We start from the raw sequence: 24,988 nt of genomic DNA, 5'->3' as shown, positions 1-24,988 counted from the left end.
CTCTTTTGTTTTCTGTTTTTAATGTGTTTAGTGCTGTAGAATCGAATTTCTTTGCTCCATTTGCAGAGGTCCCAGTTCAGACTTACAGTAGTGTTTGATTTGCAGCTCTTTACAGTAACTGTGATTAGATTGTTTTGTATCTTCAGATAAGTAGTATAGTACTAAAACAACTGCAGAAACAAGGGAAAATACTGAAAGTATTTGGACTTTTTGCAGAAAACAGAAAAAAATAAAATTATGATATATGGATTTGAAGATTAGTACAATTAATAGATTATAGAAAAAATGGATTTGAAGTTGAAATCTTAGAGTAAGAGCTTAATGTGTGTCTTACTTATATCTGCTATAAAAGAAGTCGGAGGTCATTCTTTTTTTGTATTTGTTTTTTTTCTTTTTCTTTACTTTTCTGCACTTTGCTTTCGTTCTTTCTCTTTATTCTTCTCTTTCTTGATTATTAGTTTCTGTTAGTTTTTACCTTTTTAAAATTTATTTTATCTTTTTAAAAATTTAATAAAGTTATTACAAAAATATATTTAGTCTTGGCTTAGAGTTTAATAGTGTTTTTAGTCTATTAAAGTGATATAATACATTCAATTACTTGTAACTAATTATGGTAGACTAGAAAATTATAACCTCCATGACATTTCCAAATCTCTTGTTTGTTCATTCGTATTATACTTTCATCCCTCTTGACTTCTTTTTGCTTGTTTAAGTATTTTCTTTACTGTTCAATAAAAATACAAAAAAGTCCAGTTTTGTATGTAACCTTCTCCAACAGTTGTTTTTAATACTGTCACCCCTAATATACACTCTTGTTTCTGTACACATCTTTCCTAAAAGGTTTGCATCAAGAAAAGCAGACATTATCAAACTCCAGTTTTATTGCTATTCTTGTTGCAGTGGCATCTATGTTGACAGTACTGATGACCTTGCCATTTTCTTCTTAAAAAGACCTGTAGTTCAGCAAGGAATGGATTTCTAGAAACTGTTGTTCATACTGTGTCACACTTCACGTTGATTCTCTATCTTAGCCCATAAGCTCCCAAAAGGAATTCTTAAGGTCTCTTGTAACAACAAAAGAAACTGGAAATCATACAATTAATTTTTGAAGTGGGAATGAAATATACTGTTGATAACTTGATTTATAAGAGCTAAAATTTAATTTTGGGATTTTTAACTTCCTATAACATTGAGAATGAAGTGCACATCTGAGTCCCCACCCCAAGTCTCTCCTGCTCACAGACTTGCAGTGAACCTTATCCCTACTTTCAGCGGGACTGCCAAGCTCAGTTAACTAATCACCTGCCTACACTGAAATTGTTCTTGCAGAAATTAAGACTAATTATCTCCTCCCTCCTCCAAAACAGAACTGCAGTAGACAATGTGACTATAATGACATTCATTATTGATTTGTCATCCATGCCCACCAAACCACAGAAGGTTAATTAAATGGTAAATATTATTCTTCTCAGACTTTGAAGCAGGACAAAATGTACAACAAAGTTTTTTTTATATAAATAACTCTCTTGGTGGCTCAGCAACAGGCCTGGGAAAGCTAATTTGACATAATAATATAAATTTGGTTTTAGACATAATTTGCCAGTGATTCAACAGAAACCAATTGTCCAAAGATACAGAAAGAGTAGGTTCTATGTGTGAAATGTGTCAGGGTTAACGGCATAGCTTTTAATCACAGACTAAAAGTAGCAATCAATGCCATTGAGAAGCAGCAATTTCCCATTATTTTAGGCCATGGGTGCATATATTTTTCATGCTGTGGGCCATGTCTAGCTTTTGATGGCACACTGGGGCTGCATTCTAAAAAACAGGAAGAACCAGGTTGAAAACTAAAATATAGTTTTAGTAATTTTTGTAATTACTATGTTTAAGTAATTACATTTTAATTACACTATAGTGATAATTTCCTTATATCAGTATAGCATAATTAAAATGTAATTACTTAAACATGGTTTATATGATTCTTCTTGCATTCTGCTCTTCTGCCATTTTAGACATTACCATTTCGAGACAACTTTCAGGGGCCACAAAATCCTGGAGCTGCGGGTCATAAATATTTTAGACTCCCATGGCAATTATGCTGCAAACAGAACAGAAAGCATACATGTCACATGCTTCCATGCTCTCTTTTGTCTTACACTGAATTTCTGCATCGTTTTCCTATTCTTGATGATGATGAAACTGTTAATGCAGGGACAGTTCTCACATAACTTGGGCAGAGAGATGTGACCTGCGGGAAAATAAATCTCAGTATTTGCCTGCTTCTTCTTCCTTCTTTATGCAACATCATATCCCAAATTACCTGGCTATGTTGGAGTGGAGGGATGGGGGAGAGGTTTCCTAAGGTTCTCAGATAGCTCCTGTTGGAGATCATTTCCTGAATCAGAATTCTGGTGAAATGCTCATTGCTCTTTTCTTTCTTCTATCATTATGGCAGAAGAAAGAAAAGAGCAATGAGCATTTCACCAGAATTCTGATTCAAGAAAATATTTTCAACAGGAAACTGAAATTTCTGTAAAAGGTACAGGTTCAACCTGGCAATTTCTGTAAAAGGTACAGGCCCAACCTTGCATCTTGTAACAGGAACTTGCATATGGGTAGGATAGGGAGTGCCCATCTGGAAGGCACCAATTTGGAGAAAGCTGATCTACAACTTGAATAATATTTTATTTAAGTATTCTAAACACTCTGGGAAGCAGTAGTCCCAAAATATCTGGACAAACTAGTTTAGGAAAGGTTGAATCATGTTTTTCAAAAACTTTGGTACTTTTGCTAAGAAGGAAAAACCAACAGCGTACTATTCTACTCCCATTGATGCAAACTACTAACCAGCAAAAGCATTCCTACCTTGCATCTAGTGACCTATGATGTGAAGAACACTTCAGATTCTTCTTCTTTTACACACTGACATCAGTTGCCCAACATGGCAGGAATGATATATTTAGTATCCAAATTCCTCAGGCAAACTGTATGGTAGTGTGAAAGGGAAAACTGCGTAATTATCTCAGTTCAGCAGAGGTGACTGACCAATTTGGGAGAACAAGGAAAATTATTTTTCACTTGGCCAAGCTATTTACCCTTCTAGTATGCGGTAAGCAAACCTGGTGTCCTCCAGAACCTTTGATTAACTGCGGCAATCTCCAGCTAACATGGCTAATGACTAAAGATTATGGAAGCCAAAATAACTGGAGGGCATGCCTATGGGAACAGCCCTCTGAGATTTCTGGGAAAGAGAATTCTTCTACCTCAATTGCCACTTAGGATCTCTTTTAACAGGAGATGTGAAAGACTCAACCTGTGACCTTCTGCATGTAATTATAATCTACCACACAGCCTTTATCTGGAGAGCTGTTGCCAGTCAGTGTACAGATAATACTGTGCTAGATGGACCAATAGTCTGACTAAACATAAAGCAGCTTTCTATGTTTCTATGATTGCTTCCAATCTCTCATCCTGGGGTTAAGTACTCTCTGACCTTTCATTAAAGAAATGGGTATTGAGAATAAACATAAAAGAAGAGTGCTGTGATTGAATGGTTTAGATTCAAGCTAAAAGCTTAGTTTTTCCAAATGGTCTTACATCAGCCAGATGTTGTTCTCATTAAAGGACATTTATGTGGCATTTAATTGAAGAAAACATCATCTAAATCAGATCTGCTATTTATTACTTTATTGGAGCACAAAAATACTTTAAGCTCATGTTAAGATCCTCCTCTCAAGATGCACTTGTTGGGGAATGCTATATTCTTTCTAGCCAGCCTTAATCCTATTTCAGGCAGAAATTCTTTAGATCTGGTACAGTATAAGAAATGATTCAATGCTGTGTAATGACAACAACAAAACAGAGTCACCATACACAGTGCAAACTTTCTGAGTTTATAGCCTGATCTGAAGCACATAATCATGTAGTAAATTATACACCAAAAAATCCTACTTAAAAGTGTGATATCTTCCTTCCCTACTTCACTATTCCCCCAATATGTTGGAATTGCAAGTCTCACAATTCTCAGTCACTTTGACTTGTCAGATTTGAAAAAGCTGCATTTGAGCATCCAGGCCAATTCACACAGATTATACATATCTATCCCACCAAATTTGATCTAGCTAACTTTTTATGAGCAAGTCCCAGAGCAACTTCTTATTCTGTCATAATCTTTATTTAGCCCATGTTGATATTTGAAAATAACAGAATGATAAAGCATGTCTTATTTTATGATCCACATATTTAGTAGCTTGGTAGAGGACTGGAATCGACCACATATTATTTTAAAGTTCCAATTTTAATAAAGGCTATTTCTGCTTCTAGCACTTATGAGATATGATGTTAGTATTTTAAATAAAATAATTAATATGCTTGTGCAGATTATTCAGCAAGACACTTTGATTTTCAGCAAATCATCCCTATCAATCTTCTCCACAAAGCATGCATAGAAGGCCCATGTGGACAGAAAATTTGGGGGAGCCTCAAAGCAGCCAGGCTGAGCCTTTGAACAACGACTTCAAAGCTTTGAGGACTGAATTCAGAAGGGTGCACAAAATTCCTCACTGAATGATCTGTACAAGCCTACTAAATAAGCAGTTTGGTTAAAGAAACAAAAACCCTTGATCATAAAAGATAATGGCCAGTTCAAACTCAAAATATTTCCAGTTTGCTTTTCTTCCAATTTGTTCTTCTCTTCAGGGCACATCAGTCACCCCTTAAAGTTAACTTCTTTTATTAGGAAAATAAAAGCTGAGCTTTAAAGATTCTAGAATGTTGTGCATAAGAATGCAGTGCCCACTCCATGAGCAAGAATGCTTGGCAGCACATGAATGAAAATGGGATTTGAAACTCCTGATATAAAGACCTCAGGAAACATACTTCAAAAAATACCCAGGATTTTGCTTCCAATATGGCTCAGGTTTATGATCAATGTAGCACCGGTACAAGTCACAGACACAAAAAGAAATGTCTGGATATCGCTGTATTATTACATGACAGTCTTTCTTATATTGGAGGAATAGCAAATGGTCCTGGGTTGCATAGGAATCATTCGCTGGATGCCACGGAGTCATGCTGTAAAACTTCCTCCATTATGGATGCATGCTGGATGATAATGATTTTGATTTGTATTGGGTAGGGTATCCTCCTACCCAAAAACATGCTCAAGGTGGCAAATATGTATAAAAGAAGCAGAAATATGGGGGGGGGGTAGAGAGGAAGCAAGAACATTTCAAACAATGCATACAATAATTAAATTATCATTAAAGTAACCTAATTAATTTTCATTATTTAATGTATTATATCAGTATTGTAAATTTGAGCCTCAACTTTTTATTCCTTCCAATGAAATAGGTGTCACATTTCATGCATTATGAATAATAAAAGGGATGGTGCTTTACCTACTGGATTTTTAGAGTGTAAAAAAACACAATTGTGCCTTTTTAAATAGACAAACCGCTTGTTCAAATGTTCACCCTCTTCTCCTTGATAGAACATTTTCCCTCTTTAAGCTTTCCAAAGTCATCCAATAGTTTTCATGTCTGAATGGAATGTGAACCTGATTTCCTAAGTGCTAGTCCAATACTTTAACCCAGTGTTTCTCAACCTTGGCCACTTGAAGATGTGTGGACTTCAATTCCCAGTATTCCCCAGCCTGCTAGGGTTCCCACCTGGTCATCCATTCTACATCTGTTATCTATATCTTGCATATGGGAAGCTGCTGTCTTGTTTTAGTAATATAAATATATTTAGTAATATATTTAGTAATATAAATAGCTAACACTCACTTAGAAGAATTCACTATAATGCCTTTTTTGTTTCAAAAGCGGTTTGCATGGATCAAACCATTTTAATCTGTTACTCTGATGGCACTGTGAGTCACAGGAAAAAGGCAGATTTTAACCCTTAGAGTGATCCTGCTGGCCAACTGGGAGCTGCTTTATACCAAGGCAGAGAATTGATCCATCTGATACAATATTGTCAACAACATCTAACAAAAGGTCCAGTCTGGATTTTTCCAGCCCTAAGTGGATTGGATGGGAATTGAACTGTGGACTTCACTTACAGAGCTGTACCTCCTCCCCATGTCTGCAATGTACAATACTGCATTGTTTCCTTTGACTTCTTTGTCTCTCCTTTCCCCATTGCTTCTACTTTTATCTACTGGGATTTCTGTTGTTTACACTGCAAAGCCTTAGAGGAGAAGATCATTGCTTTTGTTTGTTAACAGTGTTGAAAGCTACTGAACATCTCCAGGTATAACTAGATGTCCTTTAATGATCCTGCCCTGTATGTTAGTGGGCTTCTCCAGTATCCTGATAATGGTTGCTCCAGCTGGTTGAATCCAGAAGCTACCATTTCAGTTTCTCACAATATTTTGGAGTGAAGACGGTAAACATAAATGGTGGCTCCTGAATCCAGCCTGAGAGGGAAAGAACACTTTAGAGAAAATCTAACACAAAGGTAAAATGTAAGTTCCTTTCAAAACTTGAAGGTTGTTGGCATACAGTAGGGCTGTGGGCATGGGCATCCACTGGGACATGGGGGACAAATGAAAATATGTGCACCCTGACATTACAGCACAAACAATGCAACTTAAGCACTTGTGTCAGATGTCATGACGCACATAATTGTCTCATCTGGATGATGATGCAATAATGCGTGCATTGTTTTGATGTTACTGTGGCTTGTTACTGGTGCTATTGGCTGTGAGGCTATATTCCTAGCTCAATCCTATAGACCTGTAGTTCCTGGCATGTTAATTGTGGATACTGAAGCTGGAGTTCACACAACCTGGGGGACAGGTCTGACGATGCAAACCCACAGATATTTCCTATGCATTATGCCCATTCCTGCAGTTTATGAGTTGAAGACTCTAAATATCTTGCTGCTTTGCGCATGATGAAGGAAGAGAGCTGCTACTCTGAGATTATGTAGCCATTCTCCAGGCTGCAGAATGTTTGTTTTAATGAAGATGACAATGTTTGCAGGGTTTCTTTTCAAAAAGATACTAAGTATCCAAGCCCTTTTGTGAGTCATTTTATTTGTATCTTAGATCAACTCTGTTGAGAAAATAAAAACCCAATTCTGTTTCCTCCCTGTTGCAAAATGAAGCAAACACATTGAGAGAATGATACGGTTTCTGTTTTACTTTGTCCCTACTTGTCCCTTCCTAATTGTTTATTAATTTAGAATGTGATGCAAATCCAACAAATACTCTATTAGAGTTCAATAATTTCACTAGGCATGAAAAGGAAAACTTTTCCAGTGAAATCACGAGGATTTTCAAGAGACTAATTTTGTCTTGTGGTGTTTTATGTTGATAACAATGATAACTAATAATAATAAATAATAAATAAGAACAACAAGAAGAACTAAGGATGAAGGCCACTAATTTAAAGCTTTTCTTTCTTAAGATTTATTAAACTAATGCTAAATGTACAGTCTCTAAAGTATACATCTGAACAAGAGTGGGATCACTGCAAATTTAATTCTTTCTTTGGAACCAAAGAAAAAGGGAAGTTAAACAAAAATTTAAAAATCCATTGGTACCAATGGAGTTTTTAAAACTATCATGTCTATGGAAAGCATATATATTAATTAAAAAAAAAAAAGACTTGTAGAAAAGTTTAGGTTTTTCCATCTTCATGTGAAGCCATGAAGTGTGTTTTGTGAGACAAAAACTCTCTGGAGAGCCCTAGATTGGGAAGGGAAATTTAAATTTTTATATTAAACTAAGAAAAAGAAAATTCTGCATCCAACAAAGTTGGAAGTCTAGAATCAAGGGGGAAATCTTAACTAGCCCTTTGCTTTAATTGTGGATTCACTTTCTCTACCAGCTGTAACACAATATACTTGTCTTTTTATATGTTTACTCGCTGAAATGGATATTCTCCTTCGGGAACTGCATTGTGTTCTTTGGGCCAAGGAGATATGAACCAATTACTTAATGCAGATAGAGTAAATATGTATCATCACCCCAAACACTCTTTTTTGTGGTCTTTGTCTACTTTATAATATAATGGCAGGAATTAAAAAAAAAAAACTAAAGAACTCTTGGTGGGGAATGAATAGTGATACAGTACCCATTTTACATCAAACAAATAAAAGAACAATGAAAGAAAAGTGTCTTTCCATGGGGTAGAACAAGTCTCAATTATCCTTTAGTGTCAGTTTATTATTTGATGCCAAAAAACCAACATCCTTCTAATTTAAGAAAACCCTTGTTTTTGAGTCTGGTTTGTTATTATAAACAAAGGGAAGGGAAGTTGTTAAAAAAAAAGTGCCTATGTTACAATGTACTGTACAAAAGTAGAGCTGAGTCTTGGAGTTTGTTAGAATCAAAACTTTTTTATAGTCTTTTTATAGAATTTTACTTTCGTATTAAAAAAAAATCATTTGTATACATACAGTGGGGCAAAAAAGTATTTAGTCAGCCACCAATTGTGCAAGTTCTCCCACTTAAAAAGATGAGAGAGGCCTGTAATTTTCATCATAGGTATACCTCAACTATGAGAGACAAAATGGGGAAAAAAATCCAGAAAATCACATTGTCTGATTTTTAAAGAATTTATTTGCAAATCATGGTGGAAAATAAGTATTTGGTCACCTACAAACAAGCAAGATGTCTGGCTCTCACAGACCTGTAACTACTTCTTTAAGAGGCTCCTCTGTCCTCCACTCGTTACCTGTAGTAATGGCACCTATTTGACCTTGTTATCAGTATAAAAGACACCTGTCCACAACCTCAAACAGTCACACTCCAAACTCCACTATGGCCAAGACAAAAGAGCTGTCAAAGGACACTAGAAACAAAATTGTAGACCTGCACCAGGCTGGGAAGACTGAATCTGCAATAGGCAAGCAGCTTGGTGTGAAGAAATCAACTGTGGGAGCAATAATTAGAAAATGGAAGACACACAAGACCACTGATAATCTCCCTCAATCTGGGGCTCCATGCAAGATCTCACCCCGTGGGGTCAAAATGATCACAAGAATGGTGAGCAAAAATCCCAGAACCACATGGGGGGAACCTAGTGAATGACCTGCAGAAAGCTGGGACCAAAGTAACAAAGGCTACCATCAGTAACACACTACGCCGCCAGGGACTCAAATCCTGCAGTGCCAGATGTGTCCCCCTGCTTAAGCCAGTACATGTCCGGACCCATCTGAAGTGTGCTAGAGAGCATTTGGATGATCCAGAAGAGGATTGGGAGAATGTCATATGGTTAGATGAAACCAAAGTAGAACGTTTTGGTCTAAACTCAACTTGTTGTGTTTGGAGGAGAGAGAATGCTGAGTTGCATCCAAAGAACACCATACCTACTGTGAAGCATGGGGGTAGAAACATCATGCTTTGGGGCTGTTTTTCTGCAAAGGGACCAGGACGACTGATCTGTGTAAAGGAAAGAATGAATGGGGCCATGTATCGTGAGATTTTGAGTGAACACCTCCTTCCATCAGCAAGGCATTGAAGATGAAATGTGGCTGGGTCTTTCAGCATGACAATGATCCCAAACACACTGCCCGGGCAACGAAGGAGTGGCTTCGTAAGAAACATTTCAAGGTCCTGGATGGCCTAGCCAGTCTCCAGATCTCAACCCCATGGAAAACCTTTGGAGGGAGTTGAAAGTCCGTGTTGCCCAGCGACAGCCCCAAAACATCACTGCTCTAGAGGAGATCTGCATGGAGGAATGGGCCAAAATACCAGCAACAGTGTGTGAAAACCTTGTGAAGACTTACAGAAAACGTTTGACCTCTGTCATTGCCAACAAAGGATATATCACAAAGTATTGAGATGAACTTTTGATATTGACCAAATACTTATTTTCCACCATGATTTGCAAATAAATTCTTTAAAAATCAGACAATGTGATTTTCTGGATTTTTTTTCTCATTTTGTCTCTCATAGTTGGGGTATACCTATGATGAAAATTACAGGCCTCTCTCATCTTTTTAAGTGGGAGAACTTGCACAATTGGTGGCTAACTAAATACTTTTTGCCCCACTGTATGTTCACTAATTTGGATATTTGTGTTACAACTAATGAAGCCCCTGAGTGAAAAATGTCTAGAATGGAGACAAAGGAAAGAAAAAAATCCTGAAGGTAGTTCTAAGAGCTTGGCTATGTGGATCTGGTAGAATTAAGACTTGGATCCAAATATAATCCAACATAATTCCTATCAGTTTCAATAGATCTATTTTGTCCCTAAGTAAGAATCCAACTCACTCTGTACTTATTATTATGGGAAAAACAATTGCCTTTAGTTTAATTGCCAGTGAAATATTATACAATACCCCTCTCTTAGGAAATCATTCTGGTTTTTCACACACACACCATGCTTGTGAGATTCAATTTCTGGCAAACTTTAAAGCTTTCTTTCTGTTAACTTTTTAATGTTTTTGAACAACACTGACAACAATGAAAATCTACCTGTGTTCCACTCAAACCATTCAATTTTCTACTAAATTTCTAATCTAAGACTACTCACCCGCCTGCCCTCTCAGAACTTTAAAAAGAGTGTTGCTGTATGGATACAGAAGATTTTTTTTTTTTTTAAAGTGCACCATTCCCATTCTAAATGAGAAGATTAAAAAAAAGAGTCAAAGCATGAAATAAATGTGAAACTATTACGTTTTTGGTATTATGAAATCTGCTCACAGCAACTGCTGGGCTTCAGGGAAAGAGAGAGGAAGGGCCTAAGCATTGCTTCACATGTGGAAGCCAGCTCCATTCTAAAAACCTATGACAGTGAAATGCTATGGAACCTCCACATCTTTGAAGAACTATGTTGCTCTGAGTCTTTCAAGCTAAATAAATTAGTCCAGTTTAAAAATGAAAAAAAAAAAATAGGCAAAAGAAGAAGAAAACGTGAGTTGAAATCTAAAGTATTTCAGCATCGTTTAAATGGTCTGTGAAATTATGGTAATGACTGCAAATGCTGTCATCTACATGACAAAATGCACAACGATGTTCAGCTTTATGTTTTTATCATAAATACGAACAGCTCTCACGTACAAAGACAGAGATGCATTAACATAATAGGCATTATATTTTGCAGTTAAATAACTCAATCTCTTTTGCTTTTTTGAATGAAGACTTCTAGAAAAAAAGAACTTAAGATCAGTCACATCTAAGAAAAGGTAAATATTAAACTTCAAAGACATTGTGCATTGTACTGGGACCCATGCCATTGGTTACCCTCTATAGAACTAACTTGTTCTGTAGAAACTAATGAGGTTAAGAAGGATCAAAAGATAATTGAGGAGAACCAAGCCTTGTACAGAGTCTTCAAAAATGAACCCGTGAGATCTATTTTCAAAACTTTTTTGATTCTGAGAATCAGAGATGCCAGATTTCCGGACTGGTCTTGGTGACAAGCCTGTCTTTTATGTTGTATATTGTTTAATCTTACTTGATTTAATGAGTTATATATTGTTATAATTTTCATAGGGTCTAGTTCATCTGTTCTTTTTATTATAAAGTAGTTACATGTTTGGTATTCCACTACTTCCTTACGGATAGAACTGTCCAAGTTTAATGAATCTGCAATGCATTTGCATACATTCAAATTGAATCGATATTCCTTGATTTCTGATCTATGCTTACTGGAACAGATAAATAAATATACATTTTGCACATGTATGATACATGATTTTAAACATATAGGGTTTTTTTCACCTTAAACCCCTTACCCAAAAGATGAAAAAACAAAATAGTAATTCAAGAATCCTACACAATAGAGCAAGGAAAACATTAGACTAGACAGCATTGTGGGCATTTGGCTGAATGTTTTGGCTCAACTAGGTTTTCCAGATGCATGAAATCATGTGTCATATCTCTTTCCTATGGAAACTGCACTGTTATATTATTTGGTCACATGAAGAGGAGAGCTATTCTTCAAAATCCTTCAAAAATCTTTGAAGATTAAGCCAGATTTGAAGCCAGAACTTTTCCTTTTAGGACTAATAGATAAACAGAAAAAAGCCATGGAAGATTATTTCAATATATGATTACTGCGGTGAGATTATTATATGCACAGAAATGGATCTTGCTGACAGATCTTGCTGAGATGGATAAATTAACTTCTCTGATTAGAGAAAAAACATTATTGGTGCCTGGAAACCCCTTCTGGACTTTTTGTGTAAAAATGAAAAAAATAAACTTGTCATTTATACCTTTGATGATTAGACGGGATAGATTATAGAAAGAAGAGCATTATGATGTAGCTTTATAGAGAGAGATTAAAATATAATTGTACATATAACTGCTATGGAGAATATTGGAAGCCACTTCTTTGTATCTTTTTCCTTTCTTTTCTATTTTTTTCAACTTTTTTCTTTTCTTGCACTTTTTGCTTTCTCCTTTCTTTTTTTCTTCCTTACTTTATATTAGTTTGTATTAGTTTTTATCTTTTTTTAAAAGTTTCAATAAAAATCACATAAAAAAAAGAGTTATTCTTACAGAGAGGAATTAAGGGCATATATTGTCCTATCTATCTATCTATCTATCTATCTATCTATCTATCTATCTATCTATCTATCTATCTTAAAAATGGCTACATGCACGTTCAACGTGTCTCTGTTGCTTTGTCATGACCATGTCTAAACAGAGGAAACAGAACTTCAGCATCAAAGAATACTAAGGATTTTCTGCTGGTGTGGTCTGTATTTAATTAGCACGTGTACATAATCAGTAACATTTTCCTTTTGTATTTAGAGCCACTAGCTTTATGGAAACAAGACTCATTAAAAAGACAGTGTTTTTGTTGGATTTGGATAATGCTCCATTTAATAGCATAGCTACATCAGGTCAATTTTTTTTCTTTTTTTATAGAACTTTTTTTATAGCATATAGGAATTCAAGGGACGCTTCCAAAACTCCTGAGAGTGGTGGAACAACCCGATACCATCCTTAATATTATTGCTACTTGTGTATGTTTATATGACCATAGATTACCAGGCTGACTGACAGACTACTAATCTGATTATCCTAATCGAACAACCTTACCTTGAATTGCCTAGGGAATTTCAAATGGTAGGACTAAGACATCCTGTTCTAATTACTACAACTCATTTACAAATCACAATGGATTCACAATGCTATTTAGCTCCATTAATCTCTTGTTCTGAGAATAACCAGGGCAATCTTCACAAAGTCAATTTTCTTGAGATAAGAAACCTTATTTATCAGGAGGAGGAATGGGAAGCAATTTTAGCTAGTATAGTAGGTAAATCAATCTTGGTGGCCATAGGCTAGAAGAAACTGCAGGCAGATGTAGAATTCCTTGTAGACAAGCAGAAGGGCTGGAAGAAGAGGATCAGATTGTCCTATCCTCTATGGATAGAGCTGACTGTCCTCTTTTTTCCTGTAAACTTTGTGGAAATTTATAGGCAATGTTCAGTGTTACACTTATTACAGTACTCATGTACATGAATTCAGAAAAACATTGAGGAGAGCAAGGAAAGCCAGGAGTGTCATTTTTTTATGATGTTTATTGCAGTTTTAATGCAATTCTACAAATGCTGCTCCAAATGAGAGGTCTGCATTTGGACATATCAGTTTTACATTTAAGAAAAATTTTGCAAAGCATTTGTAGTATTTGAATCACAGATAAAGATCTTAGCAGTTTGCTTCATGTTTATTACAGATTAGAAGTCTTTTTGAATTGATTTGCACGTCCAGGGAACTGAGTCTCTACACGATTTTAATAAAATTATTCTTGACCTGATGATATACAGGGCTATTAGTATTACAAACACTTCTTCAGAGTTCTCCCATAAAGTATTACCTGAAAATTGCACATGACAGCATGAAATCAACAGGCTTAATGACATCTATGACTCAGCTAAATAATCAATACCTAAATCATGAAAAGCGGTAAAAACATACTGGAGATAAAAGTTTCTGAAAAACACTGGTGGACTTTCACATATCAAACAAACATCAAACAGCTCAAAGGTATGGGCCCATTTCTTTGGTCACTAAGTTCTCCAAATCACTGATCCGTTGCAAAGGGAGAAGCAAAGAACTACAATCTGTTCTCCATTCAGGCTGAAATGTTTCCAGATTAGAATTCACCACTTAAAATTGCCTAGCTATACTTTCTGCAGCGGCTGACTTTAAGCTCAAACAGGCAAGTAATTATATTGCACTCCAACAAGTATCCTTTGATCATGAAAAGAATATCACTGTTTGAGGATTTTGACATTTTTTTAAAAGAGCAGAAATCAGAAAAAAGCAGACTATCTATATATGTCTGTTTGTTGATGTTCACAGGCTGAAACCAATGGCAGTTAAAAGAAACTAACTTTTGGTAAACTGAAAAGAAGGCAGGCATAGTAGCATTGGAGCCACAATAATAAAATGCAACAGTAGTCAACTGCAACTTATTGACAGTCACTGCCAAAGTTGTAAAACCTGGCTTGTTGTCAGATTTGTATCTGCATAAAGCACAAATGCTTTACTTGCTAATGAGTACTGTAATCATTAATATAAAAACAATTAAAAAAACAGTTTTTACTGTTATATTGTAGAATATGACATTCCCATTAGTAGTGGTGTTAGAGTTGCCTTGCTTTGTCGTAAAAATGTGGAGATGATCATTCAGCTCCTATTGATAACTTCCGAAATCAAAAGTATCTTATTTCGAGATCACACTGTGGCTGTGGAGGGCAATCGTGCAAGCCTGAGGAAACGAACAGCTGCTTTAAGAAGTTGCCAACAGTTGTTTTGTCAGTGCCCACATGCTTCAAAGCAACTTTTTGCTTTCGAATGCTAATCCTGCACACCTCTAGTGTCCCTCCCTAGACAAGCAGCTGGTGCTTTATCCTATTCTGGATGGTGTAACATAACTGATTTGAATCAGAATAAGTTACTAAAAGTTATTCATACTCTTTCTAATTTACTAATCTATTCCTAGATTAGTCGCTGAAACATCTCTACTATTCCTAGATTAGTTGCTGAAAAGCTAGCTGGGAAGAAGCATATTCCAAGCAGGACAGAGGGAAAAAACAGACAGACGAAATGACTTTTCCAATAATACGTAAAACAAGTCTGAAAGTTTAAAAGCAGGCTATTCACAAATGTACAGCACCTTTTCCTTGATCTATGAAGAGATATTTGAGACGTTCACATCATTTGTATAAGTCTTGCTAATTACTTTCCCCTTTTTTCAATATAACAAATCTTGTTTGTTCACAATACTCACCATTTTATGCTGAAATATGGGAATAGCTTTAGAACTGCAGATGAGTTTCAAATCCTCTCTGGGGATTTTAAAGGGTTGTTCTCATGTTCCCTTCCAACTGCACATTGTATGTTGTTTATTCAGCAGACTGAATAAACTGTCCATGTGCCATTCTCTGCCTTTTAAAATATTCAGTAGCCGGTAACGTACCCTTCACCAATGGAGACTCAGAGTATATTAATTCCATTAAGCAGGAAATATATTGGTGTGAGTTTACCTAACAAACACACCATGACTTTAAAAGAATTAACTTCAACAGGACTGGAAGTTGGATAATCTAGCTCAAAACCAGGCTTTTATATTAAGAAAATTAATTAGGATATATTTACTATCCGAGAAATAGGGGCAGGGGTGTTACATGCATGATGCTGGTTATTTTTGGAAATTCTTTGAAGGGAAAGCTAGCAATATGGTATAAATGACCTCTGACCAAATTTTCACTGGATGTTAGCTTAGCTATGTTCTAGCTGCTTTCTCATTGAGCCCCACAGAACCAAGGCTCATTGGGATACAAGTGTGTTAACCAGGTGTGCTTCCTATTTTTACAGAAATTGTTCAGACAAGAATTGACAAAGAATTCATTTACAATATTAAGAGTTATTCCTTTCTCAGCCATATGCATCTAAATATAATATGCTCAACAACCACAGAGTATTTTACAGAATCTGCCACCACTCTTCAATCCCATGTCTCAGTGTACATTCACCTTCTTTTCATCAAGTAAATGCTCTTTATTAGAGGTAGAATATAAATTTCCAATGAAAGATGGTCTACAGTGTTTTTCTTCACCTTGATGCCCTCTAAATGCGTTAGATCACAATTCCAGATTTAGCCACACTAGGTGGGAAATCTAGAGCTTAATACATCAAGGGGGCAATAGTTTGAAGAAAAACAACACTCTGCAAATATAGAATGAGCTGTTATTGCAAGGTTTTGAAAATTATTTAAATGTTTAACCATTTGACTTTCCTCAGAAAGCTGTTTTGACTGACTGTTCCTCAGTCTGCTGAAGGGAGCTAAGTGATTTGTTACCAATTATGGGAGGCTGGGTTAAATGGTACCAGCACAAGTGGAAAAACCAAATCTAGGGAGGCACATTGTGGCACATACTTTTGATATATTCCATATTCCTTCAATGCATGAATATATGCCTATGGACTGCACAATTTTATACCAATCTTGGATCTGGTGAAAAGAATTTCCATCCCTAGTGACCAGTGAAAGAAGTAGTTTTTTTTTTTTTAAATTAGTCATTACAACAAAGCATTATGATCTGCAGTAACTTGACAGCCATTCACTGTACATCACCATCAGTCTGTAAACCCAACAGCTACTCAGATGATAGGGAACCTAACAAGGAATTAGAATTATAACTTCATGTTTAATCATAATATTCAAGAGAGAGAACTCTGTTGAGGAGAAAGGGTACACAAAGAGGATTTTGCACAGAACACCCTGGCTTCCCAAACATGCTGAGAATGTTAACATATTATGTACTTAGCAGTTGTCCTCAGAATTAATACCTAATCCCATTTGCCTGGTTAAATTAGAAAAAAAGGCCAAGGTGCCTTCAGATAAGACTTTTATTATGAAGTTCCTTCCCTCATTCACACAGCCTTCTGTTCACTGTCTTTTCCATTATTCCTTCTGACTATTATCACAAAATAACATTTCTAAAGAAGGAAAGATAAAATGATTGCACAATGGATTTTCATAGACAGGAGCTGCCTGTCTGGAAGCACCTTAATAGTTAAAGGGACAGTCAATTAAGCCTTTTTGTTATTTTCCCAAACTCCCTAACAATTAAAATACATTGCGCATTGATCAGATTAGGGACTTCCATGGGCTGGATTAGGCCTGTGGATTGGAGGTTTCCCATAGTTGCTGTAAGGCCTGAAAGTTGAGTTCTCAAGTGTATTACTTTGAACAAAGGGATTAGAAGTGTCATATACTGTAAGATAGAGGTCTACTTGTATGGAATATTGGATACATTGAACAGGAAGAAAACTTAGTTAAAATCTTTGCTTTACCAGTGAAGATAACATTTTTCCAAAGATTTCTGGTAGGCTGCTACAGATTAAAAAAAACCCCCTCAATGAATAAAAATTAGAATTAAATCAGGCAGCACTATCTAGTTTCCATCAAATTTAACAGGAAATTTAACAGAAACAACTCTAGAAATCCAGTGCAATATCCCGAAATGACAGAAGGGTAATTTCATGCCAGTTAATATAAATTATAAATTCTTTGGGGAGGTTTTGAGGTACAATTTTTATATTAAAGCTGAAGGACAGATCTCAAAAAAGGAAAACAAAGAATGGAATTAGGTCTTACATAGAAAGGCATTTGCTGCTCAGTTTCCATTGAGAGAAAGCAATGAAGTGTTCTTCCACAGCGTCGATGTCTTTGGAAGACAAATGTCATATCAAAATATTGACAGTAGTAATCTCTCACCTACAGTAATACCAAGGAATAATCCAGGAACGAAGTAGTTATGTAGAATGAAATACTTATCTTTTACCATAATGGCTTAGTGTATTTTCAGACAATAGGTTTTACAGTTCCTCTGCCAGTGCTACAATAGGTGTCTAATGCCTGCTAAATCAACTTTTCCTTAAGCTCTAAACTGTCTATGGCAAGCATATTCCTAGCTTCTATACAGCATAGCTTTCTAGATTTTATGGTCTATAAAAGGGATTAGCATAAAGGTGTACCCGTCATATCTACCATAGTAAAGTGAGGCAAGGGGGGTTCTTAGAGAGAATAGATCCAGCAGCCCAGTCATGCTCCTCACAGCTTGTTCCACTGAACTGTAAGATAGATCTCATATATCAAATTATGTTAGACTACTTGAGTGACCTGTAGAAGAGTTTTGTGGGAGTTGATATCAATAAATGTACTCAGGTTTTACACAGTATGAAATGCTGCTGAGACACCATGACAATACTAGTAATGTGAGCAAAGATATTAACAACTGTCGTTTAACTTCTGGGTGATTTATATAAAAATCCAAGATATGTTTCCTTTGAACAGTGGTACATAACTGTTTTCAGGCAGATGTGAATTGCATACTGAAAGACAGTCTTCAAACAGTAGGAAGAAACAGGACAAAGAAGTGGATAGAATTAGGAAAAAAAAGTTGATTTAATAAAACTGCTATTTAATAATTTTCTGTCATATTAAGAATTTGTTTGCACCTTCTGGAAGTATGCTGGGGCTACACCAACATCTTTTGGGAGCTTCATGCAACCCTGAGGCTTCACATCTTGTACACAGAAAAACAGAAAACTCATTGTCATCAAGTGCTTGTATTTAGGACTGTTTCCTTAAGATTTAAGCACATCAAGCTTGACCAGCTTTCCCCCACTTGGTGCCCTCCAGATATGTTAGAACTACAGCTCCCAGAAATCTCTGCCAGCATAGCACTGTAATCCATCACATAAGGTTGGGGAATGCTGGACTTAAACATGCGATCTAGATAGGCTAAAAAAATATTGTGCATCATTTGTGTATGTGGGTGAGAAAGCATATATGAAGCCAAATATACAACCTATATATCTCTATAAATACCCACAGAAGGGTCACATCACCCTGGGCACAGAGAGAACTGCTCCTGTCTGTGCTCCTGCACTCTGAAGATGCCGGTCACAGGTGCTGGCGAAACGTTAGGAAACAAAACTTCAAGAACACGGCCACACAGCCCGGAAGACCCACACCAGCCATTATACAACCTAGTTTGTGTAGTCTTTTTCCAATTTGCAGCTAATAAATCATGACATATAAAAATCAGCCACCTTCTACCTTGTAGTCTACTACATCATCATCTCAGTTTGTATGTACCAAGATCATCTCTTCCAGTAAGGAGGCATGATATCCACAATACTTTGAGTTTACATTTAGCTGAGTGACAAACCTGTTGATCAGTGCAAACTGCAAACGGAAATCTTATCAGAATGCTGGAAAAAGCGTTACCTACATTAATGCAATTCAGGGGTTCTGTCCTCCTTGATTCATCTAACTATCAGAACATGGTAAAACTTCTTTGGCCATACCAGTTCAGCCTAACTGATGACTGCATGTCTGAATAAATCCACAGGGGAAAAATACCAAATTATAAGGACAGGGAAGGAAAGATCAATCTAGGTTTCTCATTGACAGACTAGGTTTCTATGTGCTAGGAATTTAAACCATCCATCAAGAGCCAGAAGTGGTTCAATCATTAAAAGCTTTAGCATGTTCATGTCCCAACTAGCTCTCTAGTTGAGCGTGGCAGACATTTTCTGAACCAGGTTTTTTGGCTTCTTAAACAAACAACAAACAAACCAAGTGAAACAAGTGTTTGTTAAACTTAGTGAAGGTTTCATCTACCTACAACAGTTGACTCACAATGTAAATAAAAAATAAAATATCACCCAGCTACAGTTCATTGTTTTGCAGCTGAATTTCAGCAGAGCAATCTGAGGAGACTCAGGGGCAGAAGCTACAAAATTTGTGCTGGAGGGACACATGTGGCATCTGCAAACCACCTATTGCCCCCATCTTGTACACTCCATGGAGCTTTAGTCTAGGACCAGGAACATGTCCCTACTTGGTCATGAAATCACTGAGCCATCACTCCCTTTCTGCCCAACACACCTCACAGAGTTGTAGTGAAGATAAAATGGAGACAGAAAGAACCTTCATGCCATCTAGAGATACAACAGGATATAAAAGGAAGCAATAGTTTAAAAGAATGATTATATACTAGGAAGAATTATTTGCTGTAAATGATGGGCCAAGTAAGTACTGAAATGTTTATTTATTTCAGTGGATCAGGTGACTCACTCATGAGAAAGCAGAACACTCTCTAATAAAATGTATTTTCTTGGAATATTTCATATTTGAAAGAGCTTGCCTTAGCTCCAATGAACTCCTCTTCAAATCAATGTTTAGGATAATAGCCTTTGCCAAAGGAACTGTATGATGGCTTGTCTAACTTAGTTCATAAACTTGTCAAATGTTCTGGCTTGAACTAGGGAATTTACATTTGTCCTGGTTTTCTTTTCTCCCCAACAGTAAATGTCTAGGGACTTTGTGAAAGATTGGATCCAGCAACATATATTTGCCAAATTATGCCGAAGTAATGTGGCCTAAATGGGGCAGAAACACCATGAAAACATGTCCAACCGCAACTATCCATTAAACCATAATTTGAAAACAACTGCTTTAAGATAGGGCTGAAATCAAATTTCTGTGTTGTTATCTATCACTTCAAACCCTATTCAAATTATGTTTATTTTGAAATAAGCCCTACCGATTTCATAGAATGTGTTTTGAAAAAGACAAAATACCCAGTTTGTTTAGAAAATACTCTCAAATTTTGTTTTGTTTTTTTAAAGGCCAAAAAATAGGGAAAATGTTATAAAAACAGCGGCTTTAGCATGCATCAGTAAAACAGTGCTTTGATGACTGCACATCTGGCTCTGGTTTAAGGCAAGAGGGATAGAAAAGCAGCTACAGAAGCAGTTCCTGAGGTCTTAAGAGTAAACTGCAGAAACAGCCACCCTTGAGCTGTGTTTACAAAGTAGAACACTGGGAAAATTGCCTATCTTGCTTTCTGAGTTTAAGACAGTCCCCAAGAAGCCAATTGATTTAGAGCTGCCCCTATGGAAATGCAACACTTTAGTTATGGCACCTGTTGTGCCGGTGGGTAATAAGAGAAGAAAGCAGTGACTAGATAAAAGTTCCTCTTCCTCCTCTAATTATGTACCCACAAAGCAAGATTATAAGCAGCATTTTACAATGTCTTTTGGCCATCTTTTACTGGAAGTATTTCTACTCAAGTTTCTGGCCAAACCAGAATAGAATAAGTCTTGTAGCATGGTTTGGCACTCACAGAAGCAGAAGTCAAATTTCAGGGTAGAAAAAGGACACTTCACCCAATCCCTTTTCGAATCCTTTTTATCCACCTTGTTTTACAGGGCCCTAAAAGCTTCACATTTGGAGATGACCACAATTTTTATTTTTTAGAAAATACATAATCTTTGCTAACAGATGTATACTAAGTTTTGATCTTGCAATTTGTTTCTGAAAAAAGAAGAAAAACCAATAAATAAAATTTTGCTATCAATCTTTCAGAAGAAGTATGGCTTCCCACTCAATCAATCATGTAGGATATAATGTGTAGGGGCAAAGAGAAAGCTATAATCTATATTCCTCATTAGAAAGATATATCAAAAGTTCTGTATCTTTTTTTCTGTATCAAATTATGTTTTTTAAGCAAACATAATTTGACTTTTTATACCAACTTTTGAGTTTAGTAACTGAATATAAAGACCAACATCAAAACTGCCAAGATCAAAAAGTGCTCTAAAACTTGAAGGCCATCCCGCTAAATTCAAGCAGAATTTAGATTTTAAGTTTTATCATTTCATACTTCGTAGTTTGAGATGTGAATTTCCCCATTTTTATGTGGGAAAATTTAACTGAGAATATTTTCAAAATATCAAAAGTGTTTTCGCACAAAGTACTTTTATCCATCCTCATCAAAAAGGTATACTTCAAATAGCGTCGAACTCACAGAGAACTTTTAAAACAATTTATATTTCCTGAGATTAGGCTGGAACCCTGTTATAAATTCAAGATGCCCCAATTCTCTCTCCTATAGGCCAAAACAATATGTGTCAGTAAATGCAGTCTTCCCTCTCTCCCACAACTCAAATAGACACAAGGCCTCACAGCTGCTCTTCCATATAACTTCTTGTTACAGCATGGAGTAGTCCTATTGATTATATGACATAATTCAGAGCACCATCTACCACCATGTTAGTCTCCATCTTTGACACGCTTGCTGAAATCATACTGATCAAATGGGAAAGGGAAATCATTGCAGCTCCTGTCCCCTCTCCCTCACCAATAATAATGGTATTTTATAGCCTCAGTGCCTCTTCAGATGGGTTGAATTCCTGGAGTTGACCATACGTCCTGGGAGCTATGGGAATTGTATTGCCACACAACTGCTACAAATCACTTGAAAAAGGCTTTTGTGGAAGACCATCCCAGCTTTCTTCTCATTCCCCTTCCTACCCTGAGCTTTCTTTGGTCCTGACCCTTCTTAGAATATCTTTAACTCTGTACACCACCTTGACTCTTGATTTGACTACCTTATGAAGCTAATGTAGTATTATTATTCTCTGAGATCAGTGTCAAATAGTGCCAACACAATTTATATCACAGTCTCACATATCTGAAGTCCTTTATCAGAGTCCACATATCAGACTTTGGTTGAATGTCTAGTCCAGTGTTTCTCCACTTTGGCAACTTTAAGATGTGTGGACTTCAACTCCCAGAATTCCCCAGCCAGCCTTGCTGGCTGGGGAATTCTGGGAGTTGGTCCACACATCTTATAGTTGCCAAAGTGGAGAAACACTGGTCTAGTCCCTGAAAGAGAGCTCTCTTTAGTTGATGTATCCAGTGAACAGGTTGCTGAGGCTCCTAGGTACTTCCTGGCCTTTCATAACATGCCCTGATTAAGCAGAAACACCTCATGGCTCTGCTTTATTCCCTTTATAGAACTCTGCTCCTGATTTAACCTAATCCAAAGAAACTTTTTGTCTGCCAAATCACTTAGTTTTGAAATGCTGGAAATAGAAAGAACCTTGACTTGCATCATGCAGGTAAGACTAAGCAGGCCAATAACAACCATTTTAGAAAAGGGGGGGGGAGGGGGGAGGGATCTGCCCTCACTCCCCCAAACTAAGATCTATGACTAGCCTTTAGTTAGTGATCTGCTTACCCATTAAATTGCAAAATTCCTGGAAAGCATTAAAAAAACCACTTTCCCCTAATGAATCCATTGCAGCCTATTCAACACAGTAGTGAGCAATTTGTGAGCCGCGAGTTACTGAAGCCCCAAATATAGTAACGGTTTAAAAAAATCAATCAAAATGCCTCCCATTCCTCCAGGAATAAATACCTAAAAACTTTCCCACTACAGAATCCTTTTAAACACAACCGCCCTTCGCCACAACCCCAAAACCCAAACTAATCAGGCCACCCCTCCAGAGCCATCTCGGAGAACGTCAACCTTTGCGAGGTCAGCTTCGGCCACGAAAAGATGAAGACTCGGGGGCCGCGCTGGAGATCGACGTACCCGCAAACAGGCACACACAGATGTCTATCTGTATGGATGTATGACGCACACCCCCGACGCTTGAGATACCTTTGATTCCTGGCTGGTGGTGGAGGCAGGAGAGGGGGGCTGACAGTCGTTCTCCTTCCCCACCCTCTCAAGGCTGACTTCAGTCGCGTTGCCCGGAGGAATCATTTCGCCTCTGACAGGAAAAACCGCCGCTGTGACTGGCTGTCAAGAAGAGCTCTCCGCTTAGTTCACGTGTTCTCGCTTCGCCATTCCTCCGGAGCCAGCGGGTTTCCTCGGGCTCCGCCGGACTCCAAGATGCAGGCGTGGATTTTCTACTTAACAACAATTAAACCCTCTAGCCTTCCTCCGCTGCCTTCACGTTTTATGCCTCCCCCACCCCGCGTCCCTCCCGCCCGCATCTGCTCCTGCTTGCAAGTTATGGATTGTTCACCGGTACCAAATTAATCAGGGACGGTCGACGCGCCCACTGCTGTTTCTCGGCTCCTGTCGACCCTCCCTTTTTCCTCCCCAGCCGGGTAGGTGTAACACGGAGAAGCCGACACGCCGCCCCCCCCCGCGAGCCCCGAAGGGGAGTGAGCTGAGCAGAAAGCGTGAGCGTAACACATGGAGGGCGGGGAGGCAGCGGAGCAGCTCTGTGGCGCCTTGGAGCGGAACACGTGCTTCTAGTAGTGGCAAGGAGCGACGTCCACGAGGACTCCTGGGGAGCTGTTGTAAAGCCCCGAGGACCTCGTCCAAAATCCAAACCTTTCTGTTTCTGGATCGTGCTTTCCAGGAGGTGCTGGCCAGTTGTTCTTCCTCTCATTTTTCCAGGTAGAATAAGATGTAACCCTGAACGTCCTTTCCTGCCAGGCTGCTGCAGTCGTTAGCCCTGGGCTACAACCGAGCAGACCTGATTTCAAATCCTGGTCAGTCATCGAGAATTTTTGCATTAGCCATTTATAGCGTCATCTGGCCATTGCTGTGGCAATATAACATCAAGGGGTGCAGACATTTTATTGCCACGGTGGCAGTGATGCAATAAATTGTGGAAAGAGGTAAGGTCTCTTCACCAGCTTGTTGTATTAGTAAAAATGAGATCACTGCTATGGCCTAGTTTGTGTGATACCCTGAGCCATATTTAAGCTTGAATATTGGGTGAATCCACCTCTGTAGTTTATTGTGTCGTGTGAACCCAGGTAATTGGATGGTGTAAACAGTGGTTCAATTAACCGTGGAAAAATGTGTTATGCAAACAAAGCCACTAAGTTTTTCTCAGTAAAGAAAGGACCGGCGGTATCAGGTTAATACACACACAAACAATTTAAAACGGGGCAGAAATTGTTTTTGAAAATTCTGAAACATGTAAACTGGTGTGAGTCCATTTGGAGTTGGCAGTATACAAATAGAAGAATAAATAAATATTCTCCACCAAATTACCTGTTCTTCCACATTCAACATTATTTGCAAGGGAGTTTTCCTAAGACAAATGGCACTGATGCCCTAGCAAGATAGAACTCAGAGGTATTTACCAGGGTGCATATCCTTTTACTAAGGTCAAGAAGGCACATTCCTTGTGTCTGCATGTATACCTGATTTATTACTCTAAAGCAAGGTTCCCAAT

General features: G+C 37.5%; 1 protein-coding gene across 2 annotated transcripts in view; it reads right to left on the bottom strand.

The window, feature by feature from the left end:
- STAC (SH3 and cysteine rich domain) overlaps nt 1-24,385 on the bottom strand; it is a 69,258-nt gene extending 44,873 nt beyond the window's left edge. Inside the window, exon 1 of one of the 2 annotated variants that reach the window (XM_088150954.1) lies at nt 23,449-24,385. In XM_088150954.1, the coding sequence (XP_088007080.1) occupies nt 23,449-23,553 (105 nt within the window). In that variant the 5' untranslated portion in view covers nt 23,554-24,385. Of the gene's footprint in view, nt 1-15,209; nt 15,325-23,448 lie in introns of those variants that run through there. The other variant, XM_088150955.1, reaches the window with a different exon arrangement.
- Nucleotides 24,386-24,988: the final 603 nt, after the last annotated feature.

Source organism: Python bivittatus, unplaced genomic scaffold (assembly GCF_059951505.1).
Source record: "Python bivittatus isolate LINGU-HERP-01145 unplaced genomic scaffold, Pbiv_v1 ctg000610_np1212, whole genome shotgun sequence".
Taxonomy (NCBI): domain Eukaryota; kingdom Metazoa; phylum Chordata; class Lepidosauria; order Squamata; family Pythonidae; genus Python; species Python bivittatus.
Note: the sequence above shows the minus strand (reverse complement) of the source record. Positions and strands in the feature narration are given on the sequence as shown.